The sequence below is a fragment of the Haemorhous mexicanus genome, chromosome 2 (genome assembly GCF_027477595.1).
Source record: "Haemorhous mexicanus isolate bHaeMex1 chromosome 2, bHaeMex1.pri, whole genome shotgun sequence".
Classification (NCBI taxonomy): domain Eukaryota; kingdom Metazoa; phylum Chordata; class Aves; order Passeriformes; family Fringillidae; genus Haemorhous; species Haemorhous mexicanus.
This window is the reverse complement of record NC_082342.1, coordinates 7,845,967-7,868,452: the sequence shown is the minus strand read 5'-3', so window position 1 is coordinate 7,868,452 and position 22,486 is coordinate 7,845,967. Positions and strand designations below refer to the sequence as shown.

Below are 22,486 nucleotides of genomic sequence, written 5' to 3'. Positions count from 1 at the left end.
GCATATGATAACCTGGGAGAAGAAGGTAACACATTTCCCCTACATCAGTCCCCAGAAGAGACAGATCAGCGAATTAACTTCTAAATCCAGGAAGAGGGTTTTATTCTTAGCCACAGAAACTGAGGATCTATTGACGCCAGCATAATAACAAAGCTGATGATATTACATAATTACAGATTATATCAAATAAGTTACTGTATGATTTAAAGTTTTCTCTAACAGTTAAAACAAAAATGGATAATTTTATCAATAGCTCTGGCAGAAGCCATCTTTGCTTAAGCCTCAACACCCCATTCCCTTCATTAAAATGAAAAAGCTCAAAAGTATTTGAGAATTTCGAGGCCAGCCTTCAGGAAAAAAAGTCCTTACTTATTTAAGTAGTACTATGAAAATGTCATGAGAAATCAAAGTGAAAGGACTATTTTCAAATTTCTAAGCATTTGCTTAGTAAAGATCTGAAGTTCTTTCACAAACTAAATCACATTGATTTCGTCTAGGCAAAAGTTAATAGTTCTAAGTTAATTGGATGCAGGGTTGCACAATTACTTCTGTGCCTTTTTGTGGGCAAAACTCCAATTCTTCATAAACCACTGACAAATGTATATATTATATGTATACTATATAGAATCATACAATGGTTTAGGTTGGACAAGACCTCCGAGATCATTGAACACAACTCTTAACAGCACTGTGTTCAATACTAAGCCACGTCCCTGTGTGTGCCACATCCACACATTTTTAATGCTGCTAGAGATGGTTCTTCCACCACTCCCCTGGGCAGCCTGTCACATAGGCTCACCCTTCCAGTGAAGACATTTTTCCTGATGTATAATCCTGAGGCTATGTTCTCTTGTCCTGACACTTGCTGCCTGGGAGAAGAGACCCACCACACTACACCCTCCTGGAAGAAAGTTGTAGAGACCAGTAAGGTCTCCCCTGAACCTCTTCTCCAAACTAAATAGTCTGAGTTCCCTCAGCTATTTCTCAAAGGAGAAGCAGTTTGGCTTTATATAATGTATACATATATATGTATAAATAACAATATTAATATATATTATACATAATCCACATTATGTTTTATTTATTTACACTTTTCTATTTAAAATTTCTAATAAGCAGAACACTGGTTATTATGCAGCTTTTTTGGTTTGGTTTGTTTTGAGAGCGAACAAGAGCAGCAGTTTTGAAGATGCAGAGGGTTTTCCATTTTAGTTAAAATTGGAATTCTAGAGTGCCAAACCAGACAGCAGCTCTTCTGCAACCACTAATCCTGATCATCATAAGTCCACTGCTACGTAGGGAGGAAGCACTTTTTTTCAATATGCTGTAAACAATATAATAGCACTAAGCGTTTATTAGACTTACAGACTTATATTCAATAATTAGTTTGGCAAATTGAATTCTTAGAAATAGGCACAGTTTATTCATATACAACCAGTAGTTCTGAAGTGTTCATGAAAGTATTTTAACTTTTTTCCACTCAAAATTCTACTTCCACTGTTGGTACAAAGCAGTGCCATACAGCAAGGTGAAACAAGAATTTCCCAATTTCTGATTGCTTAGACATTCAATCTATGCTTTGAAAAAAAACTCATTTTAATTGCGCAGGTTAATTCTGCAACAATTCTCTCTCATATTTTGCAAAGGAATTAAACATGTTTATAAAAATATTCACACGACCTTCCTGAAATGCCATTTGTACAAAAAAAAAATTTCTCCTCAAACGAACTATGGACTATATAAGGGTTTAAAATAACCGGCAAATAAGCAGCACTGTCCTAGGCTTATATTTTTATGGCTAGTCCTATCCCCACTTGGTAAGAGTAAACTAGTATTAAATAAAGCATTCAGTTATCTGCCCTATAAAATGGAAGCAATAATTCAAATACTACTCAGCAAAGGTTATGTCCTGCAAAATGTGAATATAAGAAGAGCCTTGGAGGCAAAGCAGGTAGGTACTTATTGTAATGAAATTTAATACTCTTGATGCTTTTTGCTCAGTGGGCTTCCTGAGGTAAATAGAAAAGAAAAAATCCAAGTACTGAAGACAATTACCTCAGTTTTAAGAGAGCCTGCAGGGCATACACATTTTAAAATAGAGAAAGTATCAAAAAATATTACAAAACTCTTTTAAATGCTGATAAAGCCTACATGGATTTCAGCTCCAATTTGGATAAATTAGAATTTGTCCCACTTATATTCTACCCAAGTAAATTATACACTAATAAAATAAAAATCTTTGAGATTATTTAAAATTCTGTTCTCCCAAAATAAACCTCTTAGACAACATTAAGTTTGTTAGGTCATATAATCAACTCTGCACATTAACAAACAAAATTTGCTGTTCTACAAAATACAACTAAATCACAACTTTAAAGATGTATTGTCATAATTTGCATACAATTTAATGCAATTCATTATTTCCATAATTAAACAGTAGTTTACTGTTCAACACTGACTTTGCTTTAAAAATAAGTCTAAATGTAGTGCACAAATAGCTACAAAGTACTACAGATCAGGTGACCTGATTTTTAACAGACCACTCTCCTGACCTTTACCTGCAAAACGGCACCAGTTGAGATAGGGACTGGTAAAGAGTCAAGTGTCAAGGGAGATTTAACTGCTTTGTTGTGAGCTGCTTTTTCTCCCCTGAAATAGTATGCTACTATATATGTATAAGAATAGACAACAATTATCCTCAACTCTATTTATTCCCTATATAGGGAAACAAAATTACACTCAAAATCAATTCATTCCATTAGCAGTGAGAAAAATATTAACTACCTGGCAAATTATTAACATTTTTAAGCTCTATTTTCTCAAAACCATCTTATTAAAAGCCTGAAACAGTGTTTTCTATAAACCTAATTTCATTTTTTTTACTTTAGAATACTGGTTCCCTAATTTATGCTCACACAAAGGAACACTGAGAAGGTGTCTGGTCCACACACAAAAATCTTTAAAGCATTCATTACATGCCTGTACCTTCAAAATCCAAATTCAAACTGGTTAAATTTCAATTCAGGTGCATTTTTTTTTTTCTAATGTTAATAAATAGCAACAGGTATTTAAACAGCCAAGAAGCAGAATTCTTCACAAAAGAGAAGATTTTGAAAATTTGCAAAAAAATAAAAGCACTAGAGAAGTGAAGAAAGACCAGATCTCAGCCTCTGAGAAAATTCCAGGATTAGTACAAAGAGATCATCAAATATCTGTTTTTCCCAAAAGTGAGAGACCACAGATGACTGAAAAGTCTTTTCTGTGTACAGATGATGGCAAATCTCTGTTGCTGCAGTGGAGTGAGGCTCAAGTTCATCTATACCATGATACCTTGTACAGTACCTTATCAATCTACCATTCAGTATCCACATCCTACTACAAATTATTTAGGTAATTACCTTGAAATTCCGAAATTAAAACTTTAATCCTCAAGCAACAAAGCATGTCAGTTGCTTTTTATGTTAACATAGCAAAATAAACCTCCTAAGGAGTGTGAGTTCATATCACACAGAGAAGACTGAAAAAGGGGCAAACTTGTGCATTTTACCAACGTAGGACATCACCTCAGAAGATATTATGTGAATATCTTTTTGCTTTAGACCCTCAGAGTCCAGCACACTGAATCCCTGAAGATTGTTGGCAGTCTATATTTTTTTGACTGAAAGTCTATCCTTCCCTTCATCCCAACCAGGCAGTTGGTAGCAATGCCAAATCTAGAGAAGGATAAGAAAATTTTAAGATGAGTCAAAATGTTCATTATTAGTCATCATCCAGTACAGACAACACAGGAAGCTTCTGAGATACTGACTCCACGCCTTGAATGGCAATCTACTGATTTCTAACCCTGGGGAAGTGGGGACTAAGGGAAGTTCATTCTGTATATCAGCTACTACAAGGCTCAGATTACTTCCTCTCATGCTCCCAGATTTTATCCTCAGCATCAGCAATTGCTGTGGCTACAGTCCAAAATGTTCCTTTCAGCACGGTGGGATGAGACTGCTCAGTTACGTGACAGACTTTGGCATGGAGGGCAGAAAAGTTTGTACAATGAATTATTATTTTCACAGAAAAACATTTCCAGTGGAAAGCTTAAAGAGCCTGAAGACTGTCCTAGATCACCCCCAGCACAAGATTCAGAGAATCTGCAAGGGGAAGCAGCCACCTGGCAAAGCTGAGCAAGGCATGCAGCAGTCCCCATTCTCTTTGAGTAAGCACAGGATACAAAGCTGTTGCATTTCCACAAACCAGCACAGGAGATCTGATGTACAGGGTTCATATTAAATAGGAATCCATCCTTAAGCACAGCACAGTATTTCTCTCTTTGCTGCACTTTTTGAAGCTACATTCTTCAAAAATGTAATTAAAGAAAAATTATCTCAGACTGGGCTGTGCCAATAGAGTTGTGAACTTGCAAATACACTTTCAGTGTGTTTCATAAATCCTTTTTTATCTATGAGACCTGAAAAACAGGTTTGTATTCAAAGACACCTAGCTTTTAATCTCAATTTCTTACTAGATACTGTCATTTCAACTATATAATTTGTATTTCATGAAGATAAATATGAGAACAATGAACACATTTATGATAGATTGTGACTGTAGCTTTGCTTAGTAAAACACATAGCAAAATTATTATTTGCATCATCTCTGGAATAAATGCCTACAGCATAATTCTTGTATTGATTCACAGTTATACTTTGTTTTATTAATTATTCAATTTTTCAAGATTTATGCACCTATTTTAAAACCCCTTGCGACCTGAACACATTTTAACATACCCACTATCTTTCTTTAACAATAAAATTTGTAAGCTCCACAAAAGACAGGTGGGAAAGACACACTGTGCCAAAATGTATTCAGTTGTACTCCCACTAATTCAGTGAAATTAAATTGTGACAGTGGATAACTCAGATAGTATCTTGGAAATATTGAGAAAATAATTAGTGCCCTGAGATAGAAATTACAAAAAAACATATTGGACTGCCTAAAGCTTACTTAGAAAGTTGTTTACAAACAACACATTCCTCCACATCTGAAAAAGCTTTTAGTACTGTATTTACATTTTTAAGTCAACAATGGAATAGTAACTCACACAACAAGGCAATAGAACCCTTTGATAGTTTTAAACCAACTTCTGTTCTACAATCATGGGTTAGTGCACGAGATCTTGTACAAGATCATAGAACACAGAATGATCTGTGTCCAAAGGGACCTTAGGGATTATCTAGCCACAACACCCCTGTACCCCTAGTAAAGGTAAGATTTTTAGAAAGTTAGGAAAGCATGGAAAAAACAGAGAATTAGCTGTAACTACAAAGTTTGAAAGTAGAAAAAAGTTATACTAGTATAGTAAGTGAAGATATTAAATAATAGTTCAAGTTTCAGTTAAGGTAGACTTTAAGATTATAGAAAAATATGTTTAATAAGATAGTAGAAGGTTTTAAGTTTAATAATGGTGTATTGTTAATAGAAAAAAAAAAGAAATATTTTGTGAAGTAAGTGTATGTACTTTAGTTCTTTTGTTTTGTTTGTGAGATAAAAATAACTATACTAACACACCCTCTCGCCATAGGCAGAGACATCAGCTTGGAGTCCTGTGCAACCTGAACTTAAACATTTCCAGGGATGGGGCATCCACAGCCTCTCTGGACAACCTCTTTGGTGTCTCATCACTCTCCCCATAAAAAGTTTTGTTCTTATGATCTAAATCTACCCTTCCAGTTTAAAACCATTGCCCCATGTCCTGCTGCCTGTGTCCCATACCCCTTCCCTCAAGCCAGTCAGCCACACCCCACAGTCTGGTGCCATCCACAAAGTGCAGTCCCAATATGCTCCTTAGGGACACTACTTGTTACTGATCTCCATTTGGAAATATTAATCTACTAGTATATTTCATGCATTGGAAATATGTATTTATTTTTAATACTAAGGTTTTCTGAAATGCCATGATTTTTAACTGAAATGAAATAAACTCTTTACCTACTACAGATATCCTCTATTTAACATCATATTTCAGTGCAACTATTACTAATCCTGGCTTATGTGGTAGCAGAATGATGGCAACTTTTAATCAAAATATATCTGAAGTGAAAACTTCATAATATTATAGAAAACAAGTTCTGTTGTCTAGACCAGGATAGAATACAAAGAAAACTAAAACTAAGATTCTCTGAAATAGTTTAAAACAAGTTTGCCCTTGCATACATTGATAGTCTAGCATAGCTGGGAAATGAGTTGCTCAAGCCTCGGACTCTAATCAAATGTTTCTGGTCTTCAAAGTTTGGGAGAGGATGGTTCTGTGCTAAGAGCAACTGTTGGCAAAACCTACAAAACATTTCCTGTTTCCAGTACATAGTTAGTGAGTTTATAAGAATGCTATTTTGAACTACTTTCTGTAAGTCACTAACTTTTTTAGCCAATTTTTTAGCTGGATAAGGATTGGAAAGAACATCCAGCTAAAAGCTGTTTCCCATTTCCTGACAGACTTTCAGTTTCCTCCCCAACTAACTCAATGACAAAATAATTACCTTGAAATTTCTTATAACAAAGTCAAAGTAGATTTTCATCTTTTCCAATGCCCTTATCCAAAAAGGTGGTGGCAAAGGAAGCCTAGAAACATTCATAATGTAAATTTTAGTGTTTTGTAGTCGGCTTTTTTCCCTCTCCAAAAAGCATTCACTTTGTTAATCACCTACAGGGCTTAAACATCCACCCTAGAACATGTTATAAGCCCCTAACTAATTTGTAGGAAGAAAAATGCAGAATTTTAGATTTCAGGGTAGTAAAAAGTCTAAAAATCCCAGGTAATGAATAATAAATACTCAAATCAGAAAATGGGGAGAAATAGCAATGGAAATCTTTTGGGATATTTTTTTCCTCCAGTGTTTGACTGAATAATTACTCCAATTCACCAGTTTTTTGAACGAAATTTCTATCTATGAAATCTTAAAGGCAAGAATTAAATTTCAACAAGAAAAAGTAAATTTCACTGAGTCATTATTCCTAAAACCAGCTGTACATATAGCATTTCAAAAGATTATGCTATTTGTTCCTTAAACTCCAACTTTTCAAAATTGTTTTTCAATGTCCAAGCTTAGTCCATTTAAAACTAAATAAATTAAAATAAATCTGTTATAAATTATGTAACTCATAATAAGAAATGGTTTTGGCTCGTAGCTGTGGCTACACTTACAGTCACAAAATGTCATTCAAACTTGACACTTGAAGCCCGTGAAGTACATATACTTCCTTTTTGTGAAAACTTCTATTTATTATTGTTATTATTTATTATTGTAATTATTTACCAGTCTAACTTGGAGTCATAATAAGTGAAACAATAACTTAATTTTTTTTTCTACTTTTTTTTTTTTTTCTTTTGCCTTTGGGCAAGAAGGGAAGGAAGGGAAGACAAGGGGGAATTTAGCACTGCTTCTGCCTGCTTGCAAAAGGTCAGGATATGAAAATGTAATACCGTACTCATAGGGATGATTTCACTTCCAGTTGTGGTTTAATAACAAATGGATTCTTTCCTCAAAAGACACCAATTTCTCTATTACTCTACCAGAGAACTGTCTTAGAAAATTTAAATACACTTCTAATAATAAGCCTGCGCTAAAATGTGTTCTAAAATATAACGCCCTAATCAAAGGTGTGCTACATTGCAATCAAAATGTTGCTAAATACAAACAGCAAGAGGAGAAAAAGTTAATGGCTACAGAGCACTGAAGAAAAAAACCCAAAGAACAGGGCCAATTTCTCTGAAGCTTTGTGGGTTAAAACACAGGCTGTAGAGTACAACTATTTTTTTTTTTTTTTATGACAGGGAGAAAGGAAAATGGCTTCACTCCATATCATGAAATGACAAATTCTATGGTGTTCACATAAATCCCTGCAGCCAAGAAGAAGCAATCTTATGTGTTTACTTAATCAGGAAAGTGACAACAGTAATTATTTTACTTTCTTCAAATATCTTAAAGGAATAAAGAATAAAAATAAAGACCACAAAGAGAACTCTTCATTGTGATACCTTTTGATAAATACACTCAGTTAAACACTCTTTGTGCAATGACTAAATATATTATGAATACAAAAAAAATCCATACTTTTACTTAATAATTCTTCAGGGAACTTCATACTCAGCTCTTTGTTTGAACAAATTAAGTCGTCTCCTACAGAAAAAATTACAAGAGCACATAGTAGTGACTATGAATGTGCTTTTTCATTCTTATTTATTAGTTCACATGTATCTATCCTTAAAACTACACTTGACAGGACTTAATTTTTGTGGAGTAACACTAAATAAATGAAAGGGTAAGGTCTACAAAGTAATACTTGTACACTTGCTTTCCTCTGCCTGAAACAAACTCATTAATTGTAGTAGAATAACTTAGAAAAACTTGTGTCAACCATCTAAACTATTAATTAATCAAACGGGCAATTAATGTTTTTTTTTTTCCCCACATAGCTTTATACCAATTTTTAAGAGTTGACAAGGAATTGTAATACAGATACATACAAATATTGGGTAAGGAATTACCCCCATTATCAATAAGATGACCCAAAGTAAATCCATAGGGAAAATAGCCAAGGAAACACTGTATATTTTTAAAAACCCCAAAACCCACAAAACACTTTTTTCCTTACCTGGTATAGAACAATTTGCTTTGTGCCCAGGGATAAAGCTTTTAATAGAATATCTTCCTTATTCATTAAGACACATTTGACAGGATACACTATTTAATTTCTTCTGACCTGTCCTGTAACTACATCAGCCAGAACAGAGCCAAAAGCTGCTCCCTGTCCATCCATTACTACTATAATGGAACAGTAGGCCCATTTTTTAAATCTTCTTTACAATTTCACCCATATTTTCTTAAGTATCAACTCTAACAAAATTCCTTTCAATAACAACATTTCCAAAGACATTCTGGCATTTAAATAACCCCCAAAAGAAAACATTTATATACAGCTGAGTATATCCTTATAAAAAAATCCCCAAATTTTACCATGCTATCACCAGTACAGTTCCATCCCAAGATGAATTTCAGTCAGTGGCTACAGGTGGGAAGCAATTTATTTGGACAGAGACAGCTACTCCCTGAAGCAGCAGGCTGCCCAGCCCTGTTGTGTGCATTGCTCTCTATTACACTTCCAAACACTTTCTAAAAACAGGAACTTTTGTCTTTATGCCACTCTCAAGATAACATGGCATCCCTTTCAAGACTGTAAGTAATATATCAGATCAACTCAATTACTTGCAGATTATTTCTGATCTGTTGGCCATATATACACTACTGACTTTTGGAAACACTGCAGCATTTTGATTGTTTTCTACTTTGTAGACGTAGCCATTAATTTATTTTTTTCCCCCAGTTATTTATTTTTTGCTCTCTCCAGTGAGTTTTCAAAAAACAGATTTCAAGTGGATCTGTGCATTATACAAAATGTACATAATAGAATCAAAAAAACCCCAACAATTGTCTCAATATTTTTATCTTCTTTCCCTGTCGTGAGTTGTACCATGGCTAATTTTCCTCCAACCTTGAATTTCTTTGGATAAAATCCTATTAGAAGAAAGTCAACATCCTTCATTTCATTTGTGGATTCTTCTCAAACTGATACAACCATCAGCCTTTTCTCCAGAACAATCTTCTATTCACAACAGATGCTGCTCATGTAAACTGCTGCAGCAATCACATTAGAACGCTGTGGAAGTTGTCAATTCAAGTGTGGATTACTAAATGCAAGATCATTATTGCATTTAGACTGATGAAAAATCATTCTCTGCAATGTATTGAATCTTAGCTAATTTTAGATATTTATTGAAATACCATAATCATCTCCATGTAAGTGTGACTGCATTTATTTAAAATATGTTTGAATTTAAGTGGCTACAAGTGATCACCTCTACATTTCAAAATGTGCTGACAAAATTTAGAACAATTGACTGCAACTTTTCAGTGTGCCTTTCTTCACATCTCAATATTGCTCAATTTATTGCTGTACCACTTTCTGTGCAGCTACATTTTTGAAACTTCACACAAAGCTTTAAATGCTATGTTCGAGGTTAATTTGGGAAACTGGACACTTCAAAGAAAGCTACATGGATTCTTATGTGAAGCTCTCAGTTTTAGAGCACCTATGGATTTTTAAAGCTTCTCGGTCTGTTATTCGCAAGTACAGTACAGTAAAACAACAAGCTTGTTTAATTAAAAATGTTAAAAATTAAAAAGTAAAGCAATTATACAGCAGCTCTCAACTGCAAGCCCTATAAATCATATGATCATGGCTGAAAATTTTATTTTTTCACTATTATTTCAATTTCTCCAATTACATTGCAGTAAGTTTCTATGTATCATCTCTTCCATTAATGCTTTCAGTAATCATTTCCTTCAAAAAAAGCAATTTATAAACTGCAATGTTCCCACACTTGAAAGTGTTTGCTTACTAGCTTTTATAATGATGACTAAAAGAAGAGAAAACAAAAGGAAACAAAGATTTTTTTTTAGGCATGAAAGGTCTTAATCTTTAAGGTTTAAATTCTACAAAGTATTTTTATACTGACACAATCATCATCAAAATCCAGTCTATTAGAAACAGAGAGCTAAGGAACATAGGCAGACAGTGGTTTTAAAGACAACCTTTAATCAAAATAATTACCTTTATGAGGGGTGAGGGGAAGAATAAAAATCTCACTATTATGCTGCAAGCAGTGCTTCCTTAAAACAGTCATTAAGAAATAATCTTTGCCAGCCAAATGAAATTCCAATGCATATTATGCAGATCTTTAAATACAGAGCTTTCCTAAACTAATTTCGTAGAAGAAGACTGGCAGGAAATGAATTAAAATCAGCACAGCTTTATGTTTTACATAATGAAACACAACTTACATCCTTGTTCTATTGTAATTACCCTAGAATCAACAATATACCAAAAAGATATCACGTGACTGAGAATCTCTCTCACTGTCAACTCTCACTGCATTATCTTTAGTCTAGCTGGAATTATGGCCAAAGATTCTCCCCAATGAAAACATATTTGTGACAACCATGGCATGGCATTGGAAATGCAGCTGGGAGAATGCCACCTGCACCTTGCTAAACCCTCAGAAGCTTCAGTTCTTACACTCTGGGAAGTCAACTGGATATGATTCACTAATTATGTTCAAGCCACCCCTGCTTGCTTTTCCCTCTCTTCTTCCTGTGTCCCAAACTGTCTCAAAACCTGCACAGCTTAAGCTTCTCAGAAAATTCCTTAGCTGAGAGAAACCTGAAAAGTCTTTAGATTAGAACTAGGCAAGGTAAGAGAGGTAAGGTTACAGACAGATTTGCTAGGAGCACTAGCATTCAAAAGGAGGAACATGGAAAGGCTCAAAACAGTGAGGAGGACAACCCATCAAGGGTCTGTGACAAGTAGAGGCAGTCTCCTTTCTCCCAGCTGACTGACAGCTGCCTGGCCAGCACAGTCTGTTCAGGTGTCATCTCAGAAGCAATGAGTGTCCTAGCAGCCTTTAAATCCTATCTGTCCTTTGTGTGCATGAAGCTTGCAGTCAAATCTTTGCACTCTACAACATGTGTCAATAAAGGGCCCCTGAGGTGGATGGCAAGAACACACACAATGTGTTATCTGCTGTCTGTATCTCAGGCTCATGTGTCAATTTTCCTTAAGAGCATTAGGCAAGGAACCAGAATCTTTAGTACTGTGGTACACCAGAGTATCAACTCAAATCTATTTAAAATGCTAAGGTTGTAAGCAATAAAGAGTAGCAAAGAATCCATTTCATCCTGAAAACTGTTACAAACCATGGGGATGCTCCCAAAGAAGGCAACAAGTCTTTGCCTCCACTGATACTTGGAATTCCATCACTGAATTGAAGGAAAAAAAAACCCAAAAATATTCTGAAGAGCTATGTTTAGAGAATTATGAGTCCAGACAGGTACCCTACTAACCAAACACTAAACTCTAAAAGATTTATGTTCCAATTCATTCCACCTACTATAACCACCTCAGTGGCAGATAAAGACTGGCAAAGTAGGCAATCAGAAGTAAGAAAAAGCAATTTGGGTGAATAACAGCTGTTTAAGGAAGAACTAAACACCAAGCTTAACAAAGGCTGTTGAAGATGTTAGAAGATAAACATGTCTTTAAAGAGTCAGATCCTGAAGTCAAGCAAAATCAGTGGATCTTTTCCCCTCAGAATATATAGCATAAGTTATATGCAGGATTTAAACACTGGGTGGCAGAAAAGGCCACTGTCTCAGCATCCAAACACAGGTGGATGTTTTAGATGCAAGAGAGCACCTGAGATACCTGCCTGAGGCTGGACCACAGGACAAGGGGAAAAAAGCTTCAGGTGACCCACCCCACTCTGGAGGGGCAAGCTGGGGAAGAGGCCACCTCCACCAGAACAACGACACAAGCTTGAACACCTGACAGCTGCCCTGTTTCTGCAGCACTGACAGCAAGGTTAAAAGCAGTTTCTGAGCTACGGCAGTTTCTAACAAACATTAAGAAAAACTGAATTAAAAAAAAAAAAGTAAGAAGTACTGAGCTATAATCAGCTGTTCCACCAGCAGTTCAGAAAACTGAGCTGGAGAGAACATCTGGACTGGCAGCAGGGGACTAGCAAGTCATCTGTTGCCCTGATGTAAAAACTGTGGCTCATGGGACAAAGTGTCTATTGTACACACTAAACCCTACCTGTAGCATTTCAAAGCACATTTGGTATGGATGTCACTTGAAACTTCATAAAACTGATGAAGAAAAAAATTATTAGGAAATTTCTTCAATTACATGGCTTAGTTATGATTTTTAACCCCAAAAATATGGACATAACATCCTGTCTTAAAAAAGCCTTGGAAACAGGCCTCAAAGAAGGCCCAAAGGAGATGCTGGGACATCTGCTGGCCCCAAATCCTTGCAACCAATGTAATCTCTTACTGATCATACTGCTGCATTCAAGAAAGTGGTCTAATTAAAATTAAAACTGGATTGTAAATCAATCACTGACTTTTGCACGAAATTCATCTAGACAGTGAAATAACTTAAAATTTTGCCTAAGTGCTCGGGTGAAAAGTGCCATAGTATTACAAAACCAAAACAAGCCAAACAAAACTCCCCCCCCCCCCAAAAAAAAAAAAAAAAAAAAAAAAACAACCCACAAAAAAAAACCCCGAACAAACAACAAACCAAAAAACCATAAGGCATCGCATGATTTCTGAATTTTAATTCACCATTATTCCTAAAGACTCACAGAAATATATCAGTATACCCACTTACATTCAGAATTGGATTAAGACAGAATAGAATCCAACAAAATCTAATGAAGAGACAGGAAAAGCCTTAAAAGTCAAAACAATACTCTCAGAACTCAGTAAGTCTAGAAGGGCAACATCATTTGCACATTCTATTCATGTAGTGCTGTGGGAAATATCTTTACTAGGTAATATCTTGTTCTCAATTATTTTTAAATTGTTTTTCCTGATTATTATTTTAGACACATTTGCTATTTGGAGAAATGAATCTAAATTAAAACACAATCAACCACTCTAGTTGTGATCCCACCTGGTCTCCAGGGTGTATAACATCACTTCTAATGAATCTGGTAGCTGAATAACCTTTGAATATGATTTTAGGAGGAAAAAAAATTATACTTTGCTTGTGCAAAATTAATTACAAGTAGAATCCTTACTTAAGATGGGTGGGAGTTTACATGTATTTTAAGAGAGCTACTTTTACCAGGAACACAACAGAGACCTTTAATTTCCTCCAAAATTAACTGTACAATGCCAGCTAGAGTACCAATCCAGAGCTTCTGGCACCCCTTTTACACTAAATCATTTCCCTGTCATGAATTCAGGGCTAGAAATTCACAATTATTAACAGGAACCAAAGCAAATGATATAAAGTTTGTTTTTCAACAGAAAATGTTAAAATCAACTGCAATTCTCACTGAAGCTTTGTGATTCTGTTTTTTGGGTTGTTTGCTGAGGGAAACAGGATGGACACAGATATAGACAGGATGGAGATGATGGAGAGGAAGAGTCACCAAATTAGAACATTGAGGAAAGAAACGCCCAGGATCTAGATTTTAGAAAAACTCATAAGAATGTGTAAGAGCTATGAAAATTATTAAAGTAAAAGTTTCTTTCTGGTTGATTTTTAAAGCACTGTTTATATTCTTTTATTGAAAATAGTTAAGCAAAAAGTATTCCATTGGCCAGCTGTCTTATCTGCAATTTCTCATTTCAATGAAATTGAGTTGTTATTCTCCTGTGACAACACCACGAACACCATAATTTTAAAATGATCTTCACAGTTTACAGAAAAGTTCCTGCTTCATTCAACACGAGAATAAATATGGATTTAAATATTAAAAATTAAAAATATGCCTTTTGCTTTTTAAGTAGCACTGTGGTGCAAAGATGCAGCACCCAGGCTGTCCAATGAACAGGTTTACTATTGCTTTTCTTGTAGCTACTCTCTACTTACATGAATTTTACTAAAAAATAGTATTTAAATATACAAGGGATATAATCCTTTTTTCTTTTTTAGCATGGATATGAATCTTTTGCCACATTCTGTTACAAGAAATATTCACAGTCCCCTTCACAGACAACTGAATAATCTTGCAAATGCTGAGATAAACTTACTTACATCTTGGCTTTCAAAGAAAATGTAGACAGACTAAACTGATAAAGCAACTGCTCCCTAATCTCCTTCACAGTAGAGAATTAGTTTCTCTCAATTCCAAAGTGAATTGAGCATTCTTTGCATTTGATGTTTAAGTACCTGTAGATTTAACAGCTCTTCCCACTACAGAAGGAAAGGGATTTAGTACAAGCTCTGTACAGGATAGAAGGCTGTGCTAGCTGAAGAAATTTCACTCAGCAAGCAAGCTTTCTATAGACCACTCAACAGACTGTGTGTGCTGTCATTTATTTTGAGCAAACTTTCAACATCTGCCAGCAGCTTGAGTCTCTCCCACAGATTTTTATGCTTTCCTCATCCAGACTAGAGCTGCTTATCCACTGGCATGGAAATTAGCAGAATGCCACTACATACTAAATTGAGGAAAAAAAAAAAAAAAACACCAAAAAACAAACCCAACATTTTCAATGAAATGTCAGTTTGCTTCTTTCAGTTTTGCTTGGAAACTGCACACACAAAGACTAGGGGAAAAAATGCAAGCTGTTTTTTAATCTGTTTTGTGAAACTTACAATGACCATGAGGGTTATAACTTTTCAGCCTTAAAACTTGACTATAAATACACAGAGAATACTTACTGTCTCAAGTGTTAGGATGAAAAATATCCCTTAATGACTAGAAAAAGTTCACAGCTTCCTATGCTTGAAGGGGAAGAAAGGGTTTCCACAACCATTTGAAAAGAGAACTTCAGCTTTGCTGTTGCATGTCATGAGATGGTAATGACCTTCAAGGGACCCACAGCCATCCAGTGCAGAGCTTCAGTTTCTCTGGTCTTTGCTAGTCTCTAAGCTCATCTCTCCCCCTCAAAGCTCTTTCCACTTCCCCCTTTCTGCATTCAGTGTGGCACCTCTTCCAAAGTCACAGAAGGAAAAGAAATTCCACAAGTACATATCACTGACACAACCAAGGCATGGAGGCAGTTCTTCACTTCTGAAGAAATATTTAGCATTGCCAAGTGCAACCTACAGAGGAGCTGGTTGTTTCTCTCATTTATAAATACCCCCAAACACTCAATACCAGCACCACTTTCTTTTCCAGCAGGAAGAACCAGAACAGAGGAAGGTCCATAACCACGTTCCTTTGTCTCACTAGAGACATTGGTACTCACACACTTGCTGGTTACTTATAAGCATCAAATGAAATAAAATGTGTAATACTATCATATTGATACTAGAGCTTTAGGGTTATTTGAAACACAATTGATTTGAGTATGAATATAAAGCTTAACAGGAAGGACTAAAATGCATTTCTTATCATAATTAAATCACAATTAATAATTGAATAACAATAAATCACATCAGAAACTCCCCCTGAAATGACCCATTAAATTGTCCCAAATAACAAATCCCAAATAAAGAACAGCTCATCCTACTAAGTATTGAAGTGCACCAGTCAGTCTTCACACTGGTCACTTGGTTTATTTGACACTGAGTTCCACTAAACAATTGGCCTGTGCTATGTAACATGACTTCTGTGCTATCATATCCATCCAGTCCATGGCAATTCCATGCAAGCAAGGGAGAAAAATGGGAAAACCAGGAAATTGAACCTGCAACACAAAAACCTTAACAACTAAGAGGTTAACAAGAGACCAGAACTCTACAGTTGGTCTCGGATGAGCCACCACAGGAATATTCAAAGGTAATCCTGAAAGGTTAAAACAGGACTTGGCAATTGATAAGAAGGTCACATCAGATTATACACCTCAAGGGGGAAAATAAGAGAATTTATCCTGGAATAAGTGATCAATTCTATACAGAATTTTATTAAGACATGCTTTAAGGAGATTGTAAAGTTACACAAAACTTATTGTGGAATGTTTAGAGAAACAAAGGAAAGGAAAGGGAAGAATCAGGGTGGTTCAGGGATGAACAAACACAAAAAAAAATGCGAGGACACTGAAATAAGCTGGCTGCTAGTGCCTGTTTCTCCATTTAAACCACTGAAACACTCAGCGTACAAGATCAATCTCCTTGCCCCCAATACCTCAGAGAATACAGAGTAAACAATATTAAGTACTAATAATCAACTGGCATTAATACATGTTTTGACACACACTATACTGGCTAATTAAGCTTGCCCAAACTGTGTCTCTAGAAATATCTACTGAAAACGACCCCTGTTTTGTATTAATTGTTGATTGACCTCCAGAAAGTCTTTGAAATGTAGTCAATTGTCCTGGGGGAAAACTTTTCCTACATTTCAACAACCTGACAGTATGTCAATAAATTTAGAGAGCTTACAACTTTTCATCAGCTTTTCTTACAATTTTTTTAATTTACAAACATCATCTATTATATATATGCAACATACTATATCTAGCACGAAAATATTAATATACATAAAATGAAAAAAAATTCACAATTATATATTCCTATACAACAGATATTTAAAATGATATTTATAGAGAAAAATGTTTTTAATTAAAAATAACTACACCATTATATAATACATACAATGTACATGGTATATAACACGCACATAGGTAGTCATAGATGACAGGAAAGTAATGAAGTTGAAATACCATCATTTAGTGTTAGATTTTAAGGATTTAGGCAAGTAGAGGAATTTAACTCACATACTGCAATTGTTAAACAATCCAAATGACTTAACCAGCTTGGTGAGGAGTGTACTGTTAACAGAATTGCTATGAAATGATAACCACTAGCACAGATGAAATGATGTTTTATACTCACTTTGCATAGTCAAAGAGCCTGCTGTCCCAGAGCTGGTGATTGCCTCTATATCCAGAATGGAAGAAACAAGAATCTGTACCATCAAACTGGTTGAGACCATCTTCTGAGTTTTTTGAGGCGTGGCTGTGCACCACATCAAGCAGGACTGTGATGCCCATGGAGTGAGCAACGTCAATCATTTCCTTCAGGTCATCAGGAGTTCCGTACCGGCTATGAAAACACAACGTGGTACCATCAGGACTCATGCCGGCAGTGCTGAACACTCATCATGGAAACTACATCAAAGTCAGCAGTTCTTCATCACCTACTCTACAGATCTACACAGGTTTTTTTTTTTCAGCCTCTTAAGCAGTAGCTATTGCTTACAAACTAACATTTGAAACCATTTTTCCTTATAAGAATTTCATCATCCACACAATGTTTTGCAAAATAGATTGTTTTATTCTTCCCTTTTTAATAACACATAAAATTCAGTTTAAAAGATAACAAATAGAACTTAAAGCTATTTAATATTGAACACTTCCTAAGCTCATAAGGGACAAGAATATATTCATTTTGCTGGAATAAAGTCACACAATGATTACAAAAGTAAATGTACATCCACAAAGCCCACACAATACATATCTGCTATTTTCCTGCTTGGTTATTTGGTTTAGGTATTACACCATTTTCTTATTTTTTAAAAAGATTTTTTTCTCCTATGCCTGACACACCTTTTTTCAACTAATTAAGTTAGTTAAAAACTGCCTATCTAAATTTAGCCTGGTTGCCACTTGAGTGGCTCTAAGATTAAAATAAATAAATAAATAAAAATATGACTTCCACATTTATCATAATTTTCTTAACAACTACCTGAATTCATTTTTCATGTAATTTCACCATTTACCTCAAGTCTAAGTACAGTCTGTTACAAGTCTGTAAGGGAAAGGGTTCCCACAGAACACACAGAGCCATGATTTTAATCAAGTTCATTATGAACAGTATATAGTTCTGTTTGTTACTGCCAAGAATTCCACAACCCCAAACCCATGCATAAAGACTGCTGAAGGTGGATTACTCAGAATATGCTATGGTAGCTGAAGTTACTTATAAGCTTTTTGTCTGTATCCAACCCAAAGTGTTTCACAGAGCAGCTGATCACTGTGCCAAATTGATTTCAGATTTAAGAGAAAAGTAGAGCAAATACCTAAGCCATTGCTTCCAATTATACACTTGCAAACACACACCTGCATGTAATACTGATTTCAATGGATGGGAAGGAAGGGAAAAAAACAGAGAAGATGCTGGAGCACTTAAACCTACCTTGATGCTGCAAAGAAACTTGTGACCTGATAACCAAAACTGGCATAGTATGCATGTTCCATAATAGCCATCAGCTGGACACAGTTATAGCCTACAATAAAAACAAATATAATAAACAAATGCCTTAAGAATAGTTAAAAGATTCAATTCCTATAACATATCCATTCCAGTCTTCTCTCATTTTAGCTACCTCTGACCCTAATGGTTAACACCTAAGATTCAGTAACTTTCTCAAAGCAATTCAACCTAATAGTTTATACTAATGTGATCTCCTTGGCAAATAAAAACAGTCAATTTGTCAAGTGATCCACACATATTGAATCTCCCAGATGCAGACAGAAAGAAGTGTAATCCTTATTTAACTTCAGAATACTAGTTATGCCAACCTGCATGTCCTGAACTTTTGACACTTGCAGTCAGGGTTAGCCACTGGCTACACATACTATGACAAAATCACAGGATGGTTTGGGTTGGAAGGGAATTTAAAAGATCCTCTAGTTCCCACTCCTCTGCCATGGGCAGGAATACCTTCCACTAGACCAGATTGCTCGACACCCCTTCCAGGGATGAGGCATCCATAACTTCTCTGAGTAACCTATTCCAGTGTCTCACCAACCTCACAGTAAAGAATTTCTTCCTAATGTCCAACTTAAATACACCCTGCTTCAATTTGAGGCCCCCCCATACCTGGTGTCCACTTGGATATCAAGCCATTGACTGAAACTCTGAATGTGACCATCCTTCTAATTCCTTATCCACCAAGTGGCCCATCTGTCAGACCCACATCTCTCCAGCTTAAACAAAATACTGTAACTTCATGACATATTAAATCTCTTTTTTTCATTCAGCAAAAACACTTTTTTCAAACTTTAATAGTTATTTCTTGTCTCTACAAGAGTCTTCAAAAAAGAAAAAAACACAAGTGTAATGTGCTTTTATTCTAAGTTCACCCAAGAACCAAAGCAGTCAAGGAGGGCTGGGGGACCCACTGTGCTGTATCTCCTAAGATAGTTCAGCGCATTCATAAGGAAGGAAACTCTAAAGAATCAGGTTTTATCTACAGGCTGTTAAGATTCACACCTCCACCACTTCTCTGTTTGAAGAAAATATTCACTTCATTCCTTAGTTTCAACAAGATGCTGTAGGATTTTTTATTCTTCCTTGTTTTTTTATAGCTGTTACATTTAAAACCAGAGCTATTGCTTGAAGACAGTTGGTGTGAGCTCAGCAATTCGTCAGATTCATTTCTGGTTTATAATTCAGGCTTGTTGTACTTATTTTTATTTACATCATTTTTATAAATAAACAGCAACATTGTATCAAATTAATCTCAATTTGGTTGCTACTTATTTTGCTATTTGTCATGCACATATTCCTACAAACTACTAATATATTCGAGTTCTCATATAGTGATGTCTTTAAGCTTGTCCTAAAAAGTAAGACATTCCAAAACTGAATCTAACAGACCTCAAAAATATATTTCAAAAATACTCAATTCCCACAATGTTTACTTAATGTAAACAAGGAAGATTAGTTATAATTTCTGTATACCCTAAATTTGATACTGGTTTTATTATTTGATGTATTAGCCTTTTCATAACATTTCTCCACAAAGAAAAAATTGTGTGCAAAGCAGAACGCTTTCCTAACTCCATAAATCCTATTAACTTCCTGGGACAGTAAGGAGTCACAGATACATAATATATAAAATGCAGTTTTGGATTTTACAATGTAGAATCCAAAACACATGGGCAAACTCCCCCATCTCACCTGCAAGCTCAAGTTTACCAAAAGGCAAAAGCCACAAAACATTGACTTAACATGTAAAGCTACAAGAAAATGTCTTCTTCAGGCACTCTGATAAATAAAACAGAATTTTAAAAAATCAAACACAAACACAGCCACCATCCACAGAGGTTTCAGCTACAGATATCATGATTATTTTACAGCAGTGTAAAATATATATTTCATCACAAGGCAGTAAAAGGCAGTAGCTTCCAACATTGTCCATTACAGAAACAGTGCAAAGACACCATGGGAAAAAATAATTAAAGTGAAATTGAGGTGAACAGTTTTCTGTGGTTCCTGAGATAATGTTACAGCTCTTTCACACATCCTCTCTAATATACTAGAAGTTCTTTTCCTGAAGAAGGTCTTTCATATTTAAACTTTCCTTGTTCTGATACTGCTAAGCTACTGTTCAGGGATAAAAAGTCTAGCATGCTTATTCTGGCAAAACAAAGAATATTCAGGTATTTCTTTTGTCCCTCCTTAGAACTAAGCTTTACACTAGTAGAATCAATAAGGTATGTTCTGAAGACTGTCACAAAAACAGCTCCTTTTTCAAGCTGAAAGCAAACCATGCCAAAAGTAAATTAACTTGCAATATTTATCCGGGCTTTAATAATCATATTTTACTTAAAAATCTGGAATGGACTTTAATTCATGTATCTCATTTAAGTCTTTGTTCTCAAATATTTCACTTGTTGACAATTTTTGCTCATCTAAGAATCTATTTTTATAGTATGTGTAATTGGGAAATTAAAAAAAAAAACCCTCTAGATACTTGACAGTTATCTTTCCTAACTAGCGCAGGCACATAAGTATTATCTCTGCAAGCATTTCTGGTACTACTTACCAAGATCCTTTATTCTAGGTAGTACATTGTATGTGAAGTTTTTATAAGAAGCTACTTTGCCTTCTGGGGAAGCAATTCCCACATGTGATTCATAGATTCTCAGGCTTTTTAATCTCTTGGGAGAAGGATTCTTATGCTATAAGAAAAAAACCACAAAACAGAGTTGTCATTAGGGACAGTTTAGGAGTGTTGTCATAATCATATGATTTGCACAAGACGAAAAACAATTTAAGGTTTATTTTGTTTTTCCTCTAAGAGCATTCTAAACATTTCAGAAGCAACTGACCATTTTAAACTGTTAAAGCAAACGTCTGTTTGAAATTAACATCCTTTATGAACAAGAAACTGGACATTCATGATTCAATACTTTACTTTTACTCTTTTTAAATTACACTTCAGTGTTCAAACTGATAGTAGCCACTCCACTTGATGTCCTTCTGAATCACTATGAAGCTTATTTGAAAATAGAGAAAATAGTAAAATAGGTTTTTATTTTTTAAGCATACCTGCTTTTTGCAAGTACATTGAAATCACTCTTATCCGAAATTTATAAATGTTATTCCTAAAGAATACAGTCCCACAGCACAGAATCACCTATACTGTAAATACTTAGGATTAAAATATAATTTAAAAATCCCAAGTCTGGAGATCAGTACACAGCATTTCTAGATGAGTGAAAATATTTGAAGAATACAGAGGCCATTGAAGTTAATCTCCTATTTGATAGTTTATTATTCAGGTGAAATTTTGAAAATGCAGAACAAAACTAGATTAATACAAAATGTGAACAGAAATTAAAGGAACAACGTGAAGAACAAAACTTCTGGTTGAGGCTTGTTCCCTGTGATTTATTTCCACTGGACACCTCTACTACTCATAAAAGGACTTTTTTTTTTTTTTCCCCCCAAGAAAGGCCTTGTCTGCACCCAAAAGTTCATGCCTCTTTTTCACTCTAGGCCATCCTAATCACTGCATTCCCAAATCCCTATCTATTCCTTTTCTTGATGACATCAAGGTTTCACACAGCATTATACACAGAGTAGGCCACTAAATTGATAAAGACTACACTAATAAGAGTTAATGTACATTACATTATCTATTTTTAAAGAAAATCTTTTCCATGCCAGTAACCTTTTCTCTTGC

The 22,486-nt window shown here is 35.1% G+C and overlaps 1 protein-coding gene across 2 annotated transcripts in view; it reads right to left on the bottom strand.

Annotated features, from left to right (window-relative positions):
• GBE1 (1,4-alpha-glucan branching enzyme 1) overlaps nucleotides 1-22,486 on the bottom strand; it is a 133,434-nt gene that overhangs the window by 57,989 nt on the left and 52,959 nt on the right. For both annotated transcript variants that reach the window (XM_059872662.1, XM_059872672.1), the window contains exons 5-7: nucleotides 21,344-21,479; nucleotides 18,706-18,796; nucleotides 17,404-17,613 (exon numbers count right to left, since the gene is read on the bottom strand). In XM_059872662.1, coding sequence (XP_059728645.1) covers nucleotides 17,404-17,613; nucleotides 18,706-18,796; nucleotides 21,344-21,479 — 437 coding nt within the window. The remainder of the gene's footprint in view (nucleotides 1-17,403; nucleotides 17,614-18,705; nucleotides 18,797-21,343; nucleotides 21,480-22,486) is intronic.